Source organism: Heterodontus francisci, chromosome 45, assembly GCF_036365525.1.
Source record: "Heterodontus francisci isolate sHetFra1 chromosome 45, sHetFra1.hap1, whole genome shotgun sequence".
Lineage (NCBI taxonomy): Eukaryota > Metazoa > Chordata > Chondrichthyes > Heterodontiformes > Heterodontidae > Heterodontus > Heterodontus francisci.
In genome coordinates, this window is record NC_090415.1 from 1,445,454 (window position 1) to 1,464,835 (window position 19,382).

The 19,382-nt window shown below is 46.7% G+C and overlaps 1 protein-coding gene across 1 annotated transcript in view; it reads right to left on the reverse strand.

Moving 5' to 3' along the window:
* Positions 1-19,374, reverse strand: part of LOC137356173 (DNA ligase 1-like) — a 55,153-nt gene extending 35,779 nt beyond the window's left edge. The window contains 5 exon segments of the mRNA XM_068022008.1: positions 7,749-7,844; positions 14,282-14,397; positions 14,894-14,979; positions 16,618-16,714; positions 19,290-19,374. Coding sequence (XP_067878109.1) covers positions 7,749-7,844; positions 14,282-14,397; positions 14,894-14,979; positions 16,618-16,682 — 363 coding nt within the window. The 5' untranslated portion in view covers positions 16,683-16,714; positions 19,290-19,374.
* Positions 19,375-19,382: the final 8 nt, after the last annotated feature.

The following is a 19,382-nucleotide window of genomic DNA, read 5'->3' on the forward strand; positions in this document are numbered from 1 at the left end:
TGTATCCTCTCTCTCTGACAGTATTTAACTGATCTGTATCCTCTCTCTCTGACATTATTTAACTGATCTGTATCCAACTGATCTGTATCCTCTCTCTCTCTCTCTGACAGTATTTAACTGATCTGTAACCTCTCTCTCTCCCTGACATTATTTAACTGATCTGTATCCTCTCTCTGACAGTATTTAACTGATCTGTATCCTCTCTCTCTGACATTATTTAACTGATCTGTATCCAACTGATCTGTATCCTCTCTCTCTCTCTCTGACAGTATTTAACTGATCTGTATCCTCTCTCTGACAGTATTTAACTGATCTGTATCCTCTCTCTGACAGTATTTAACTGATCTGTATCCTCTCTCTCTCTCTGACAGTATTTAACTGATCTGTATCCTCTCTCTCTCTGACAGTATTTAACTGATCTGTATCCTCTCTCTCTGACATTATTTAACTGATCTGTATCCTCTCTCTCTCTGACAGTATTTAACTGATCTGTATCCTCTCTCTCTCTGACAGTATTTAACTGATCTGTATCCTCTCTCTCTCTGACAGTATTTAACTGATCTGTATCCTCTCTCTGACAGTATTTAACTGATCTGTATCCTCTCTCTCTCTCTGACATTATTTAACTGATCTGTATCCTCTCTCTCTGACAGAATTTAACTGATCTGTATCCTCTCTCTCTCTCTGACAGTATTTAACTGATCTGTATCCTCTCTGTCTCCCTGACAGTATTTAACTGATCTGTATCCTCTCTCTCTCCCTGACAGTATTTCACTGATCTGTATCCTCACTCTCTCCCTGACAGTATTTAACTGATCTGTCTGCTCTCTCTCTCCCTGACATTATTTAACTGATCTGTATCCTCTCTCTCTCTCTGACAGTATTTAACTGATCTGTATCCTCTCTCTCTGACAGTATTTAACTGATCTGTATCCTCTCTCTCTGACAGTATTTAACTGATCTGTATCCTCTCTCTCTGACATTATTTAACTGATCTGTATCCAACTGATCTGTATCCTCTCTCTCTCTCTCTCTCTGACAGTATTTAACTGATCTGTAACCTCTCTCTCTCCCTGACATTATTTAACTGATCTGTATCCTCTCTCTCTCTCTGACATTATTTAACTGATCTGTATCCTCTCTCTCTGACAGTATTTAACTGATCTGTATCCTCTCTGACAGTATTTAACTGATCTGTATCCTCTCTCTGACAGTATTTAACTGATCTGTATCCTCTCTCTCTCTCTGACAGTATTTAACTGATCTGTATCCTCTCTCTCTCTGACAGTATTTAACTGATCTGTATCCTCTCTCTCTCTGACAGTATTTAACTGATCAGTATCCTCTCTCTCTATCAGATAGTATTTAACTGATCTGTATCCTCTCTCTCTATCAGATAGTATTTAACTGATCTGTATCCTCTCTCTCTGACATTATTTAACTGATCTGTATCCTCTCTCTCTCTGACAGTATTTAACTGATCAGTATCCTCTCTCTCTATCAGATAGTATTTAACTGATCTGTATCCTCTCTCTCTGACAGTATTTAACTGATCTGTATCCTCTCTCTGACAGTATTTAACTGATCTGTATCCTCTCTCTGACAGTATTTAACTGATCTGTATCCTCTCTCTGACAGTATTTAACTGATCTGTATCCTCTCTCTGACAGTATTTAACTGATCTGTATCCTCTCTCTCTCTCTGACATTATTTAACTGATCTGTATCCTCTCTCTCTGACAGAATTTAACTGATCTGTATCCTCTCTCTCTCCCTGACAGAATTTAACTGATCTGTATCCTCTCTCTCTCTCTGACAGTATTTAACTGATCTGTATCCTCTCTGTCTCCCTGACAGTATTTAACTGATCTGTATCCTCTCTCTCTCCCTGACAGTATTTCACTGATCTGTATCCTCACTCTCTCCCTGACAGTATTTAACTGATCTGTATCCTCACTCTCTCCCTGACAGTATTTAACTGATCTGTATCCTCTCTCTCTGACAGTATTTAACTGATCTGTATCCTCTCTCTGACAGTATTTAACTGATCTGTATCCTCTCTCTGACAGTATTTAACTGATCTGTATCCTCTCTCTGACAGTATTTAACTGATCTGTATCCTCTCTCTCTCTCTGACAGTATTTAACTGATCTGTATCCTCTCTCTCTCCCTGACAGTATTTAACTGATCTGTATCCTCTCTCTCTCTCTGACAGTATTTAACTGATCTGTATCCTCACTCTCTCCCTGACAGTATTTAACTGATCTGTATCCTCACTCTCTCCCTGACAGTATTTAACTGATCTGTATCCTCTCTCTCTGACATTATTTAACTGATCTGTATCCTCTCTCTCTGACATTATTTAACTGATCTGTATCCAACTGATCTGTATCCTCTCTCTCTCTCTCTGACAGTATTTAACTGATCTGTAACCTCTCTCTCTCCCTGACATTATTTAACTGATCTGTATCCTCTCTCTCTCTCTGACATTATTTAACTGATCTGTATCCTCTCTCTCTGACAGTATTTAACTGATCTGTATCCTCTCTCTGACAGTATTTAACTGATCTGTATCCTCTCTCTGACAGTATTTAACTGATCTGTATCCTCTCTCTCTCTCTGACAGTATTTAACTGATCTGTATCCTCTCTCTCTGACATTATTTAACTGATCTGTATCCTCTCTCTCTCTGACAGTATTTAACTGATCTGTATCCTCTCTCTCTCTGACAGTATTTAACTGATCTGTATCCTCTCTCTCTCTGACAGTATTTAACTGATCTGTATCCTCTCTCTGACAGTATTTAACTGATCTGTATCCTCTCTCTCTCTCTGACATTATTTAACTGATCTGTATCCTCTCTCTCTGACAGAATTTAACTGATCTGTATCCTCTCTCTCTCTCTGACAGTATTTAACTGATCTGTATCCTCTCTGTCTCCCTGACAGTATTTAACTGATCTGTATCCTCTCTCTCTCCCTGACAGTATTTCACTGATCTGTATCCTCACTCTCTCCCTGACAGTATTTAACTGATCTGTCTGCTCTCTCTCTCCCTGACATTATTTAACTGATCTGTATCCTCTCTCTCTCTCTGACAGTATTTAACTGATCTGTATCCTCTCTCTCTGACAGTATTTAACTGATCTGTATCCTCTCTCTCTGACAGTATTTAACTGATCTGTATCCTCTCTCTCTGACATTATTTAACTGATCTGTATCCAACTGATCTGTATCCTCTCTCTCTCTCTCTCTGACAGTATTTAACTGATCTGTAACCTCTCTCTCTGACAGTATTTAACTGATCTGTCTGCTCTCTCTCTCCCTGACATTATTTAACTGATCTGTATCCTCTCTCTCTCCCTGACATTATTTAACTGATCTGTATCCTCTCTCTCTCTCTGACATTATTTAACTGATCTGTATCCTCTCTCTCTGACAGTATTTAACTGATCTGTATCCTCTCTGACAGTATTTAACTGATCTGTATCCTCTCTCTGACAGTATTTAACTGATCTGTATCCTCTCTCTCTCTCTGACAGTATTTAACTGATCTGTATCCTCTCTCTCTCTGACAGTATTTAACTGATCAGTATCCTCTCTCTCTATCAGATAGTATTTAACTGATCTGTATCCTCTCTCTCTGACATTATTTAACTGATCTGTATCCTCTCTCTCTGACAGTATTTAACTGATCTGTATCCTCTCTCTGACAGTATTTAACTGATCTGTCTCCTCTCTCTGACAGTATTTAACTGATCTGTATCCTCTCTCTCTGACAGTATTTAACTGATCTGTATCCTCTCTCTCTCTGACAGTATTTAACTGATCTGTATCCTCTCTCTCTGACATTATTTAACTGATCTGTATCCTCTCTCTGACATTATTTAACTGATCTGTATCCTCTCTCTGACATTATTTAACTGATCTGTATCCTCTCTCTGACAGTATTTAACTGATCTGTATCCTCTCTCTGACAGTATTTAACTGATCTGTATCCTCTCTCTCTCTCTCTGACAGTATTTAACTGATCTGTATCCTCTCTCTCTCTCTGACAGTATTTAACTGATCTGTATATTCTCTCTCTCTCTGACAGTATTTAACTGATCTGTATCCTCTCTCTCTCTCTCTCTGACAGTATTTAACTGATCTGTATCCTCTCTCTGACAGTATTCTAATGATCTGTATCCTCTCTCACATAGTCATAGAGTTATCCAGCACAGAAACAGGCCCTTCTGCCCATCGTGTCCGTGCCAGCCATCAAGCACCTAACTATTCTATTCCTATTTTCCACAACTTGGCCTGTAGCCTTGTATGCTATGACATTTCAAGTGCTCATCGAAATACTTGTTAAATGTTGTGAGGGTTCCGGCCTCTTTCACCCCTTCAGTCAGTGTGTTCCAGATTACAACCACCCTCTGATGAAAAGTGTTTTCCTCAAATCCCCTCCAAACCTCCTGCCCCTTATCTTAAATCTATGCCCCCTGGTTATTGATCCCTCCGCTAAGGGAAAAAGTTTCTTCCTATCTATCCTATCCATGTTCCTCATAATTTTGTATACCTCAATCATGTCCCCCCTCAGCCTTTTGTGCTCTCTTTCTCTCTCTGACAGTGTTTAACTGATCTGTAACCTCTATCTGACAGTATATAACTGATCTGTAACCTCTCTCTCTCTCTCTCACAGTATTTAACTGATCTGTATCCTCTCTCTCTCTGACAGTATTTAACTGATCTGTATCCTCTCTCTCTCTGACAGAATTTAACTGATCTGTATCCTCTCTCTCTCCCTGACAGTATTTAACTATCTGTATCCTCTCTCTCTCCCTGACAGTATTTAACTGATCTGTATCCTCTCTCTCTCCCTGACAGTATTTAACTGATCTGTCTCCTCTCTCTCTCCCTGACAGTATTTAACTGATCTGTATCCTCTCTCTGACAGTATTTAACTGATCTGTATCCTCTCTCTCTCCCTGACAGTATTTAACTGATCTGTATCCTCTCTCTGACAGTATTTAACTGATCTGTATCCTCTCTCTCTCTCTGACAGTATTTAACTGATCTGTATCCTCTCTCTCTCCCTGACAGTATTTAACTGATCTGTATCCTCTCTCTCTCCCTGACAGTATTTAACTGATCTGTCTCCTCTCTCTCTCCCTGACAGTATTTAACTGATCTGTATCCTCTCTCTGACAGTATTTAACTGATCTGTATCCTCTCTCTCTCTCTGACAGTATTTAACTGATCTGTATCCTCTCTCTCTCCCTGACAGTATTTAACTGATCTGTATCCTCTCTCTCTCCCTGACAGTATTTAACTGATCTGTATCCTCTCTCTGACAGTATTTAACTGAACTGTATCCACTCTCTCTCTCTGACATTATTTAACTGATCTGTATCCTCTCTGACAGTATTTAACTGATCTGTATCCTCTCTCTCTCTCTGACATTATTTAACTGATCTGTATCCTCTCTCTCTCTCTGACAGTATTTAACTGATCTGTATCCTCTCTCTCTCCCTGACAGTATTTAACTGATCTGTATCCTCTCTCTCTCTCCCTGACAGTATTTAACTGATCTGTATCTTCTCTGTCTCCCTGACAGTATTTAACTGATCTGTATCCTCTCTCTCTCTCCCTGACAGTATTTAACTGATCTGTAACCTCTCTCTGACAGTATTTAACTGATCTGTATCCTCTCGCTCTCCGACAGTATATAACTGATCTGTATCTTCTCTCTCTCCCTGACAGTATTTAACTGATCTGTATCCTCTCTCTCTCCCTGACAGTATTTAATTGATCTGTATCCTCTCTCTCTCTGACAGTATTTAACTGATCTGTATCCTCTCGCTCTCCGACAGTATTTAACTGATCTGTATCTTCTCTCTCTCCCTGACAGTATTTAACTGATCTGTATCCTCTCGCTCTCCGACAGTATATAACTGATCTGTATCTTCTCTCTCTCCCTGACAGTATTTAACTGATCTGTATCTTCTCTCTCTCCCTGACAGTATTTAACTGATCTGTATCCTCTCTCTCTCTCCCTGACAGTATTTAACTGATCTGTATCCTCTCGCTCTCCGACAGTATTTAACTGATCTGTATCTTCTCTCTCTCCCTGACAGTATTTAACTGATCTGTATCCTCTCTCTCTCCCTGACAGTATTTAATTGATCTGTATCCTCTCTCTCTCTGACAGTATTTAACTGATCTGTATCCTCTCTCTCTCTCTGACAGTATTTAACTGATCTGTATCCTCTCTCTCTATCTGACAGTATTTAACTGATCAGTATCCTCTCTCTCTGACAGTATTTAACTGATCTGTATCCTCTCTCTCTGACAGTATTTAACTGATCTGTATCCTCTCTCTCTGACAGTATTTAACTGATCTGTATCCTCTCTCTCTCTCTGACAGTATTTAACTGATCTGTATATTCTCTCTCTGACAGTATTTAACTGATCTGTATATTCTCTCTCTCTCTGACAGTATTTAACTGATCTGTATCTTCTCTCTCTCTCTCTGACAGTATTTAACTGATCTGTATCCTCTCTCTCTGACAGTATTTAACTGATCTGTATCCTCTCTCTCTGACAGTATTTAACTGATCTGTATCCTCTCTCTCTGACAGTATTTAACTGATCTGTATCCTCTCTCTCTGACAGTATTTAACTGATCTGTATATTCTCTCTCTGACAGTATTTAACTGATCTGCATCTTCTCTCTCTCTCTCTGACAGTATTTAACTGATCTGTATCCTCTCTCTCTGACAGTATTTAACTGATCTGTATCCTCTCTCTCTCTCTGACAGTATTTAACTATCTGTATCCTCTCTCTCTCCCTGACAGTATTTAACTGATCTGTATCCTCTCTCTCTCTCCCTGACAGTATTTAACTGATCTGTCTCCTCTCTCTCTCCCTGACAGTATTTAACTGATCTGTATCCTCTCTCTCTCCCTGACAGTATTTAACTGATCTGTATCTTCTCTCTCTCTCTCTGACAGTATTTAACTGACCTGTATCCTCTCTCTCTCTCTGACAGTATTTAACTGATCTGTATATTCTCTCTCTGACAGTATTTAACTGATCTGTATCCTCTCTCTCTCTCTCTGACAGTATTTAACTGATCTGTATCCTCTCTCTCTTGACAGTATTTAACTGATCTGTATCCTCTCTCTCTCTCTCTGACAGTATTTAACTGATCTGTATCCTCTCTCTGACAGTATTCTAATGATCTGTATCCTCTCTCACATAGTCATAGAGTTATCCAGCACAGAAACAGGCCCTTTTGCCCACCGTGTCCGTGCCAGCCATCAAGCACCTAACTATTCTATTCCTATTTTCCACAACTTGGCCTGTAGCCTTGTTTGCTATGGCATTTCAAGTGCTCATCAAAATACTTGTTAAATGTTGTGAGGGTTCCGGCCTCTTTCACCCCTTCAGTCAGTGTGTTCCAGATTACAACCACCCTCTGATGAAAAGTGTTTTCCTCAAATCCCCTCCAAACCTCCTGCCCCTTATCTTAAATCTATGCCCCCTGGTTATTGATCCCTCCGCTAAGGGAAAAAGTTTCTTCCTATCTATCCTATCCATGTTCCTCATAATTTTGTATACCTCAATCATGTCCCCCCTCAGCCTTTTGTTCTCTCTTTCTCTCTCTGACAGTGTTTAACTGATTTGTATCTGCTCTCCACACTATGTATCATTAACACATCTTGTATGTCTGCTGCTGATGTTGGATATTATCAGTTACTGCACCTTGTGGAGTCTGCTGATGATGTCGGGGTATTTGGAGGTGTTGTTCTCCTGATTCCGGCTGTAAATATGAATGTCTCCTGTCTCCAGAATGTGAATCTGTGAGTGAGAAGGACCATTGCTGAGAATAGACCTGAAGGTAGCATTCAAACACTTTCTCACATTGGGGCAAGGATCCCATTCGACTGAGGGCAAAGCAAAGCCCGATACATGGACCAGTATCCCACCAATCGTGAAGCAGGTCCCCAATACTTGCAACCGACACACCGAGAGTCTGACATCTTGAGGCGTGACTGAGAGGAACCGGTGGCTCAACCGTGGCTTACAAAAGAAATTAGCGATATTATTAGATCCAAGGAGGAGAAATATAAAATGGCCAGAAGAAGCAGCAAACCTGAGGATTGGGAGCAGTTTAGAGTTCAGCAAAGGAGGACAAAGGGATTAGTTAAGGGGAAAATAGAGTATGAAAGTAAGCTTGTAGAGAACATAAAAACTGACTGTAAAAGCTTCTATAGATATGTGAAGAGTAAAAGATTGGTGAAGACAAATGTGGGCCCCTTACAGTCAGAAACTGGGGAATTTATAATGGGAAACAAAGAAATGGCAGACCAATTAAATACATACTTATGTTCTGTCTTCATATAGGAGGACACAAATTACCGCCCAGAAATGTTGGGGAACACAGGGTCTAGTGAGAAGGAGACACTGTATTAAATCAGTATTAGTAGGGAAATGGTGTTAGGGAAATTGATGGGATTGAAGGCCGATAAGTCCCCAGGGTCTGATAATCTACATCTCAGAGTACTTAAGGAAGTGGCCCTAGAAATAGTAGATGCATTGCTGGTCATTTTTCAAAATTCAATAGACTCTGAAACAGTTTCAATGGATTGGAGGGTAGCTAATGTCACCCCATTATTTAAAAAAGGAGGCAGAGAGAAAACAAGGAATTATAGACCGGTTAGCCTGACATCAGTCGTGGAGAAAATGCGACAGTCCATTATAAAAGAGCACTTGAAAAACAATGACAGGATCGGACAAAGTCAACATGGATTTACAAAAGGGAAATCATGCTTGACAAATCGACTGGAATTTTTTGAGGAGGTAACCAGTAGAATAGATAAGGGAGAACCAGTGGATGTGGTGTATTTGGACTTTCAGAAGGTTTTCGATAAGGTCCCACAGAAGAGATTAGCGTGCAAAATTAAAGCACATGGGATTGGGGGTAAGGTACTGACATGGATAGAGAACTGGTTGGCAGACAGGAAACAAAGAGTAGGAATAAACAGGTCTTTTTCCAAGTGGCAGGCAGTGACTAGTGGGGTACCGCAGGGATCAGTGCTAGGACCCCAGCTATTCACGATACATATTAATGATATAGATGAGGGAAGTAGATGTAATATATCCAAGTTTGCAGACGACACAAAGCTGGGTGGGAGTGTGAGCTGTGAGGAGGATGCAGAGAAGCTCCAGTGTGATTTGGACAGGTCGAGTGAGTGGACAAATACATGGCAGATGCAGTATAATGTGGATAAATGTGAGGTTATCCACTTTGGTGGCAAAAACAGAAAGGCAGATTATCTGAATAGTGATAGATTGGGAAAGGGGGAGGTGCAGCGAGACCTGGGTTCCTTGTGCACCAGTTGCTGAAAGTAAGCAAGCAGTTATGAACGTAAATGGTATGTTGGCCTTCATAGCGAGAGGATTCGAATACAGGAGCAAGGATGTCTTGCTGCAATTATACAAGGTCTTGATGAGACCAAATCTAGAGTAGTGTGTGCAGTTTTGGTCTCCTTCTCTGAGTTTGTTCTTGCTATGGAGGGAGTGCAGCGAAGGTTCACCAGACTGATTCCTGGGATGGCAGGATGTTAAAGCAAGCAAGTCCAGCAGGCAGGCCGGACAAGGACAGGACAGGGAGCGTGGAAGGTCTGGTAGGCTAAACTGCATTTACTTTAATGCAAGAAGCCTTACAGGTAAGGCAGATGAACTCAGAGCATGGATCGGTACATGGGATTGTGATATTATAGCTATTGGGGAAACGTGGTTGAGGGATGGGCAGGACTGGCAACTCAATGTTCCAGGGTACCAATCCTTCCGGTATGACAAAGGTGGAGGTAAGAGAGGAGGGGGAGTTGCACTATTGATTAGGGAGGACATCACGGCAGTACTTAGAGAGGATATCCCGGGAGGAATGTCCAGCAAGGCCATATGGGTAGAACTTAGAAATAAGAAAGGGGTGATCACTTTGATGGGATTATACTATAGGCCCCCCAATAGTCAGAGGGAAGTGGAGGAGCATAGATATAGGGAAATCACAGATAGGTGTCGGAATTATAGGGTTGTAATAGTAGGTGATTTTAACTTCCCGAATATTGACTGGGACTGCCTTAGTGCTAAGGGATCAAATGGGGAAGAATTTGGTTAGTGTGTCCAGGATAGCTTTCTGAAGCAGCATGTGGATGGCCCTACTAGAGAAGGGGCTACACTCGACCTCCTCTTAGGAAATGAGGCTGGGCAGGTGGTTGATGTGCCAGTGGGGGAGCACTTTGGGACCAATGACCATAACTCCATTAGCTTCAAGATAGTTATGGAAAAGGACAGGACTGGTCCTCAGGTTGAAGTCTGAAATTGGGGGAAGGCTAATTTCGACGGCATCAGACAGGGACTCTCAAAAGTCAAATGGCTGTTTACAGGTAAAGGGACGTCTGGCAAGTGGGAGGCTTTTATAAGTGAGATAGGAAGAGTTCGGGGCCAGCATGTTCCTGTTAAATGGAAGGGCAAGGCTGGCAAGTTTAGGGAAGCTTGGTTGATGAGGGATATTGAGGGTCTGGTCAGGACAAAGAAGGAGGCATATGTCAGGTATAGGCAGCTGGGATCGAGCGAGTCCCTCGAGGAGTATAGAGGATGTAGGTGTACACTTAAGGAGGAAATTAGGAGGGCGAAAAGGGGCCGTGAGATTTCCCTGGCAGATAAGATAAAGGAGAATCCTAAAAGATTCGATAAGTATATTAAGAATAAAAGGGTAGCGAGGGAGAGAGTAGGTCTCCTTAAGGATCAGTGTGGCAATCTATGTGTGGAGCCACGGGAAATGGGCGAGGTCTTAAATGAATATTTCTCATCTGTATTTACCGTGGAGAAGGTCATGGAAGCTAGTGAGTTCAAGGGAGGGAACAGCGATATCCTGGAGCATATCAACATTACAAAGGAGGAAGTGTTGGAAGTTTTGAAGTGCATTAAGGTGGATAAATCCCCAGGGCCTGACTAGGTGCATCCTAGGATGCTATGGGAAGCAAGGGAGGAGATTGCTGGGCCCTGGCAGAGATTTTTAGTTTAGTTTAGTTTAGAGATACAGCATTGAAACAGGCCCTTTGGCCCACCGAGTCTGTGCCGACCATCAACCACCCATTTATACTAATCCTACACTAATCCCATATTTCTACCACATCCCCACCTGTCCCTATATTTCCCTACTACCTACCTATACTAGGGGCTATTTATAATGGCCAATTTACCTATCAACCTGCAAGTCTTTGGCTTGTGGGAGGAAACCGGAGCACCCGGAGTAAACCCACGCAGACACAGGGAAAACTTGCAAACTCCACACAGGCAGTACCCAGAATTGAACCCGGGTCGCTGGAGCTGTGAGGCTGCGGTGCTAACCACTGCGCCACCCAATTTTGTACCATCGTTCGCCATGGGTGAGGTACCGGAAGACTGGAGGATAGCGAATGTTGTGCCTTTATTTGAGAAGGGCAGCAGGGATAAGCCAGGGAACTACAGGCCGGTGAGCCTTACATCAGTGGTGGGAAAGGTATTGGAAGGGATTCTGAGAGACAGGATTTATATGCATTTGGAAAGGCATGGTCTGATTAGGGATAGTCAGCATGGCTTTGTGTGTGGGAAATCATGTCTCACGAATTTGATTGAGTTTTTCGAGGATGTGACCAAGAGGATTGACGATGGCAGGACGATGGATGTTGTCGACATGGACTTTAGTAAGGCCTTTGACAAGGTCCCACATGGTAGGCTGGTCCAGAAGGTTCAAACACATTGGATCCAGGGTGAGCTAGCAAATTGGATACAAAATTGGCTTGGTGATAGGAGGTAGAGGGTGGTAGAGGAGGGTTGTTTTTCAGATTGGAGGCCAGTGACCAGTGGTGTGCCACAGGGATCGGTGCTGGGCTCTCTGTTGTTTGTCATATATATTAATGACTTGGATGTGAATGTAAGGGGCATGATTAGTAAGTTTGCAGATGACGGCAAAATTGGTGGTATAGTGGACAGTGAAGAAGGTTGTCTAAGGTTCCAACAGGATATAGATCAACTGGGAAAGTGGGCAAGGGATTGGCAAATGGAATTTAATGCAGACAAGTGTGAAGTGATGCATTTTGGGAAGTTAAACCAGGGCAGGACATATACAATGAATGGCAGGGCCCTGGGGAGTGGTGTTGAGCAGAGAGATCTTGGGGTGCAAGTACATAGTACCCTGAAGGTGGCAACACAGGTAGACAGGGTAGCGAAGAAGGCGTATGGCATGCTTGCCTTCATCGGCCGAGGCATTGAGTACGAGAGTAGGGACGTCATGTTACAGTTGTACATAACGTTGGTTGGGCCGCATTTGGAGTACTGTGTGCAGTTCTGGTCGCCGCACTACAGGAAAGATGTGATTAAGCTAGAGAGGGTGCAGAAAAGATTCACCAGGATGTTGCCTGGTTTGGAGGGCTTGAGTTATAAAGAGAGATTGGATAGGCTGGGTCTGTTTTCGCTGGAGCGAAGGAGGCTGAGGGGAAATGATAAAAGTATATAAAATTATGAGAAGCATAGATAGGGTAGATAGCCAGAGTCTGTTTCTCATGGTAGGGGTGACTAAAACTAGAGGGCATAGATTTAAGGTGAGAGGGAGGAGGTTTAAAGGGGATCAAAGGGGTAAATTTTTCACACAAAGAATAGTGGGTATCTGGAATGAGCTGCCAGAGGTGGTGGTGGAGACAGGAACAGTAGCGACATTTAAGAGGCATCTGGACACGTACTTGAATGAGCAAGGCATAGAGGGATATGGAATTAATGCAGGCAGGTGGGATTCGTATAGACAGGCATTATGTTCGGCATGGACGCGGTGGGCCGAAGGGCCTGTTTCTATGCTGTACGACTATTACTCTAGGACAGATGTATGGAGAGAGTTTGGGTCAATTCGGCTTGTATTTGCTAGAGTTCAGAAGAATGAGAGGGGATCTCACAGAAACCTATAAAATTCTAACAGGACTGGACAGACTAGATGCAGGAAGGATGTTCCCGATGGCGGGGGAGTCCAGGACCAGGGGTCACTGTCTAAGGATAAAGGGTAACTCCTGCTCCTATTTTTTCTATGTTTCTAACATACCCAGACCCTGACACACATGGGGAGAGACTGTGAAATACCCACATCGGGTCCCCAATACTCCTGACCCCTACCAACATACCCAGACCCTGACACACATGGGGAGAGACTGTGAAATACCCACATCGGGTCCCCAATACTCCTGACCCCTACCAACATACCCAGACCCTGACACACATGGGGGGAGACTGTGAAATACCCACATCTGGTCCCCAATACTCCCGAACCCTACCAACATACCCAGACCCTGACACACATGGGGGGAGACTGTGAAATACCCACATCGGGTCCCCAATACTCCCGACCCCTACCAACATACCCAGACCCTGACACACATGGGAAGAGACTGCGAAATACCCACATCTGGTCCCCAATACTCCCGAACCCTACCAACATACCCAGACCCTGACACACATGGGGAGAGACTGTGAAATACCCACATCGGGTCCCCAATACTCCTGACCCCTACCAACATACCCAGACCCTGACACACATGGGGAGAGACTGTGAAATACCCACATCGGGTCCCCAATACTCCCGACCCCTACCAACATACCCAGACCCTGACACACATGGGAAGAGACTGCGAAATACCCACATCTGGTCCCCAATACTCCCGAACCCTACCAACATACCCAGACCCTGACACACATGGGGAGAGACTGTGAAATACCCACATCGGGTCCCCAATACTCCTGACCCCTACCAACATACCCAGACCCTGACACACATGGGGAGAGACTGTGAAATACCCACATCGGGTCCCCAATACTCCTGACCCCTACCAACATACCCAGTCCCTGACACACATGGGGGGAGACTGTGAAATACCCACATCTGGTCCCCAATACTCCTGACCCCTACCAACATACCCAGTCCCTGACACACATGGGGGGAGACTGTGAAATACCCACATCTGGTCCCCAATACTCCCGACCCCTACCAACATACCCAGACCCTGACACACATGGGGAGAGACTGTGAAATACAAACATAGGGATCACAACACACCCCTAACAACAAAGGGCGATCAGTGTCGGGGGATCGAGGATTCAGTGTCAGGGCTCAGTGCTGGGTGATCGGGGTTTCGGTGCTGGGCGATTTGGCGATCGGGTGATCAGTGTCGAGGGAAGTGGAAGAGTTCAGGGAAAAGTGATCCTACCTGTGCTCGCTCCCCATCGTATTTATACTCGCAAGTGAAGGCAGCCTCGTCGAATCTCTTCATCACATCTCCAATCCCCTTGGTTGGGTGGGCAAGCATCGGTTTCAGGGGAATTCCTGCAGATCAACACAGCTCATTAAACCCCACTCACACTGGGATCACTGCAGATCAACACAGCTCATTAAACCCCACTCACACTGGGATCACTGCAGATCAACACAGCTCATTAAACCCCACTCACACTGGGTTCACTGCAGATCAACACAGCTCATTAAACCCCACTCACACTGGGATCACTGCAGATCAACACAGCTCATTAAACCCCACTCACACTGGGATCACTGCAGATCAACACAGCTCATTAAACCCCACTCACACTGGGATCACTGCAGATCAACACAGCTCATTAAACCCCACTCACACTGGGATCACTGCAGATCAACACAGCTCATTAAACCCCACTCACACTGGGATCACTGCAGATCAACACAGCTCATTAAACCCCACTCACACTGGGATCACTGCAGTTCAGCAGCTTATGAAACCCCACTCACACTCTGTCCTCCCGACTCTGGGTACCCGCTGTCACTTTGTCCTGGGGACTCCGGTTACCTGGTGTCAGTCGGCAGTGCTGTGGAAGGCTGTCGATTCCTTCTTTCATCAGGACTGGGATGATCATATCAAAATTTGGCAACTCACTGGAAAACAGACAGTGGGATCAGTGCGTGATCCTGGGTCCGGGTAAATATAACAAAGCAGGATTAGGAAATGACCCCGAAGGCAGAGTCAAATAAAAGACAGCGGGGTCAGCGTGCGACCCTGACACAGGGTCAAATAAAAGACAGCGGGGTCAGCGTGCGACCCTGACACAGGGTCAAATAAAAGACAGCGGGGTCAGCGTGCGACCCTGACAAAAGGTATGTGAGAGTGGGAGAGGATGACAAGGGGACAGGAAGGAGTTCAGAGTCTCTACAAACACGGGTATGTGAGAAGTGGGAGAGGATGACAAGGGGACAGGAAGGAGTTCAGAGTCTCTAAACACACAGGTATGTGAGAGTGGGTGAGGATGACAAGGGGGACAGGAAGGAGTTCAGAGTCTCGACAAACACGGGTATGTGAGAGTGGGAGAGGATGACAAGGGGACAGGAGAGTCGACAAGGAGTCAGAGTCTCTAAACACACGGGTATGTGAGAGTGGGAGAGGATGACAAGGGGACAGGAAGGAGTTCAAGAGTCTCTAAACACACGGGTATGTGAGAGTGGGAGAGGATGACAAGGGGACAGGAAGGAGTTCAGAGTCTCTACAAACACGGGTATGTGAGAGTGGGAGAGGATGACAAGGGGACAGGAAGGAGTTCAGAGTCTCTACAAACACGGGTATGTGAGAGTGGGAGAGGATGACAAGGGGACAGGAAGGAGTTCAGAGTCTCTACAAACACGGGTATGTGAGAGTGGGAGAGGATGACAAGGGGACAGGAAGGAGTTCAGAGTCTCTACAAACACGGGTATGTGAGAGTGGGAGAGGATGACAAGGGGACAGGAAGGAGTTCAGAGTCTCTAAACACACGGGTATGTGAGAGTGGGAGAGGATGACAAGGGGACAGGAAGGAGTTCGGAGTCTCGACAAACACGGGTATGTGAGAGTGGGAGAGGATGACAAGTGGGACAGGAAGGAGTTCAGAGTCTCTAAACACACGGGTATGTGAGAGTGGGAGAGGATGACAAGGGGACAGGAAGGAGTTCGGAGTCTCGACAAACACGGGTATGTGAGAGTGGGAGAGGATGACAAGGGGACAGGAAGGAGTTCAGAGTCTCTAAACACACGGGTATGTGAGAGTGGGAGAGGATGACAAGGAGACAGGAAGGAGTTCAGAGTCTCTAAACACACGGGTATGTGAGAGTGGGAGAGGATGACAAGGAGACAGGAAGGAGTTCGGAGTCTCGACAAACACGGGTATGTGAGAGTGGGAGAGGATGACAAGGGGACAGGAAGGAGTTCAGAGTCTCTAAACACACGGTTATGTGAGAGTGGGAGAGGATGACAAGGGGACAGGAAGGAGTTCAGAGTCTCTACAAACACGGGTATGTGAGAGTGGGAGAGGATGACAAGGGGACAGGAAGGAGTTCAGAGTCTCTACAAACACGGGTATGTGAGAGTGGGAGAGGATGACAAGGGGACAGGAAGGAGTTCAGAGTCTCTACAAACACGGGTATGTGAGAGTGGGAAGAGGATGACAAGGGGACAGGAAGGAGTTTAGAGTCTCTAAACACACGGGTATGTGAGAGTGGGAGAGGATGACAAGGGGACAGGAAGGAGTTCGGAGTCTCTGCACTCACCAGTAAGTCTGTTTGAGAATGAGGGCCTTCTGTTCGATCCAGGACTTACGACTCTCGGCTGACATTCCTTTCCCAGCATCCAGAATTTCGGGAAAATCTGCACCCCAGACAAAGGCCTCACTTAGCACCCTCCAATCACAGCAACAAGTACAGGGACAGAGAGACTGACCCACAAACACCCAACCGCTCACACCGGCGACAATCTGTCCCCCCAGACCCCACTTACCCAGAGTCACTCTGTCCCCCAGACCCCCGTTTACCCAGAGTCACTCTGTCCCTCAGACCCCGCTTACCCAGAGTCACTCTGTCCCCCAGACCCCGCTTACCCAGAGTCACTCTGTCCCCCAGACCCCCGCTTACCCAGAGTCACTCTGTCCCCCAGACCCCACCCAGAGTCACTCTGTCCCCCAGACCCCGCTTACCCAGAGTCACTCTGTCCCCCAGACCCCGTTTACCCAGAGTCACTCTGTCCCCCAGACCCCGCTTACCCAGAGTCACTCTGTCCCTCAGACCCCGCTTACCCAGAGTCACTCTGTCCCCCAGACCCCGCTTACCCAGTCACTCTGTCCCTCAGACCCCGCTTACCAGAGTCACTCTGTCCCCCAGACCCCGCTTACCCAGTCACTCTGTCCCCCAGACCCCGCTTACCCAGAGTCACTCTGTCCCCCAGACCCCGCTTACCCAGTCACTCTGTCCCCCAGACCTCGCTTACCCAGAGTCACTCTGTCCCCCAGACCTCGCTTACCCAGAGTCACTCTGTCCCCCAGACCCCGCTTACCCAGAGTCACTCTGTCCCCCAGACCTCGCTTACCCAGAGTCACTCTGTCCCCCAGACCCCGCTTACCCAGAGTCACTCTGTCCCCCAGACCTCGCTTACCCAGAGTCACTCTGTCCCCCAGACCTCGCTTACCCAGAGTCACTCTGTCCCCCAGACCTCGCTTACCCAGAGTCACTCTGTCCCCCAGACCTCGCTTACCCAGAGTCACTCTGTCCCCCAGACCCCGCTTACCCAGAGTCACTCTGTCCCCCAGACCTCGCTTACCCAGAGTCACTCTGTCCCCCAGACCTCGCTTACCCAGAGTCACTCTGTCCCCCAGACCCCGCTTACCCAGTCACTCTGTCCCCCAGACCTCGCTTACCCAGAGTCACTCTGTCCCCCAGACCCCGCTTACCCAGAGTCACTCTGTCCCCCAGACCCCGCTTACCCAGAGTCACTCTGTCCCCCAGACCTCGCTTACCCAGAGTCACTCTGTCCCCCAGACCTCGCTTACCCAGTCACTCTGTCCCCCAGACCTCGCTTACCCAGAGTCACTCTGTCCCCCAGACCCCGCTTACCCAGAGTCACTCTGTCCCCCAGACCTCGCTTACCCAGTCACTCTGTCCCCCAGACCTCGCTTTCCCAGAGTCACTCTGTCCCCCAGACCTCGCTTACCCAGAGTCACTCTGTCCCCCAGACCCCGCTTACCCAGAGTCACTCTGTCCCCCAGACCTCGCTTACCCAGTCACTCTGTCCCTCAGACCGTGCTTACCCAGTGTCACTCTGTCCCCCTGACCTCGCTTACCCAGAGTCACTCTGTCCCCCAGACCCCGCTTACCCAGAGTCACTCTGTCCCCCAGACCTCGCTTACCCAGAGTCACTCTGTCCCCCAGACCCCGCTTACCCAGAGTCACTCTGTCCCCCAGACCCCGCTTACCCAGAGTCACTCTGTCCCCCAGACCCCGCTTACCCAGAGTCACTCTGTCCCCCAGACCTCGCTTACCCAGAGTAACTCTGTCCCTCAGACCGTGCTTTCCCAGAGTCACTCTGTCCCTCAGACCTCGCTTACCCAGAGTCACTCTGTCCCCCAGACCCCGCTTACCCAGAGTCACTCTGTCCCCCAAACCCCGCTTACCCAGAGTCACTCTGTCCCCCAGACCCCGCTTACCCAGAGTCACTCTGTCCCCCAGACCCCGCTTACCCAGAGTCACTCTGTCCCCCAGACCCCGCTTACCCAGAGTTACTCTGTCCCCCAGACCCCACTTACCCGGAGTCACTCTGTCCCTCAGACCTCGCTTACCCAGAGTTACTCTGTCCCCCAGACCCCGCTTACCCAGAGTCACTCTGTCCCCCAGACCCCGCTTACCCAGAGTCACTCTGTCCCCCAGACCCCACTTACCCAGAGTCACTCTGTCCCCCAGACCTCGCTTACCCAGAGTCACTCTGTCCCCCAGACCCCGCTTACCCAGAGTCACTCTGTCCCCCAGACCCCGCTTACCCAGAGTCACTCTGTCCCCCAGACCCCGCTTACCCAGAGTCACTCTGTCCCCCAGACCCCACTTACCCAGAGTCACTCTGTCCCTCAGACCCCGCTTACCCAGAGTTACTCTGTCCCTCAGACCCCGTTTACCCAGAGTCACTCTGTCCCCCTGACCTCGCTTACCCAGAGTCACTCTGTCCCCCAGACCCCGCTTACCCAGAGTCACTCTGTCCCCCAGACCCTGCTTATCCAGAGTCACTCTGTCCCCCAGACCCTGCTTACCCAGAGTCACTCTGTCCCCCAGACCCTGCTTACCCAGAGTCACTCTGTCCCCCAGACCCCGCTTACCCGGAGTCACTCTGTCCCCCAGACCCTGCTTACTCGACGTTACTGCTCTGTCCTGCTAGCAGGTACAGGATTGACTGTGAAGTTTACCTTGCTGGGGTGGAGTGAGGCACACAGCCTGTGCAATTGCTGCCAGGACAGACTGTTCCGCCAGTCCAATACGCAGTTTTCCACCAAGAGACC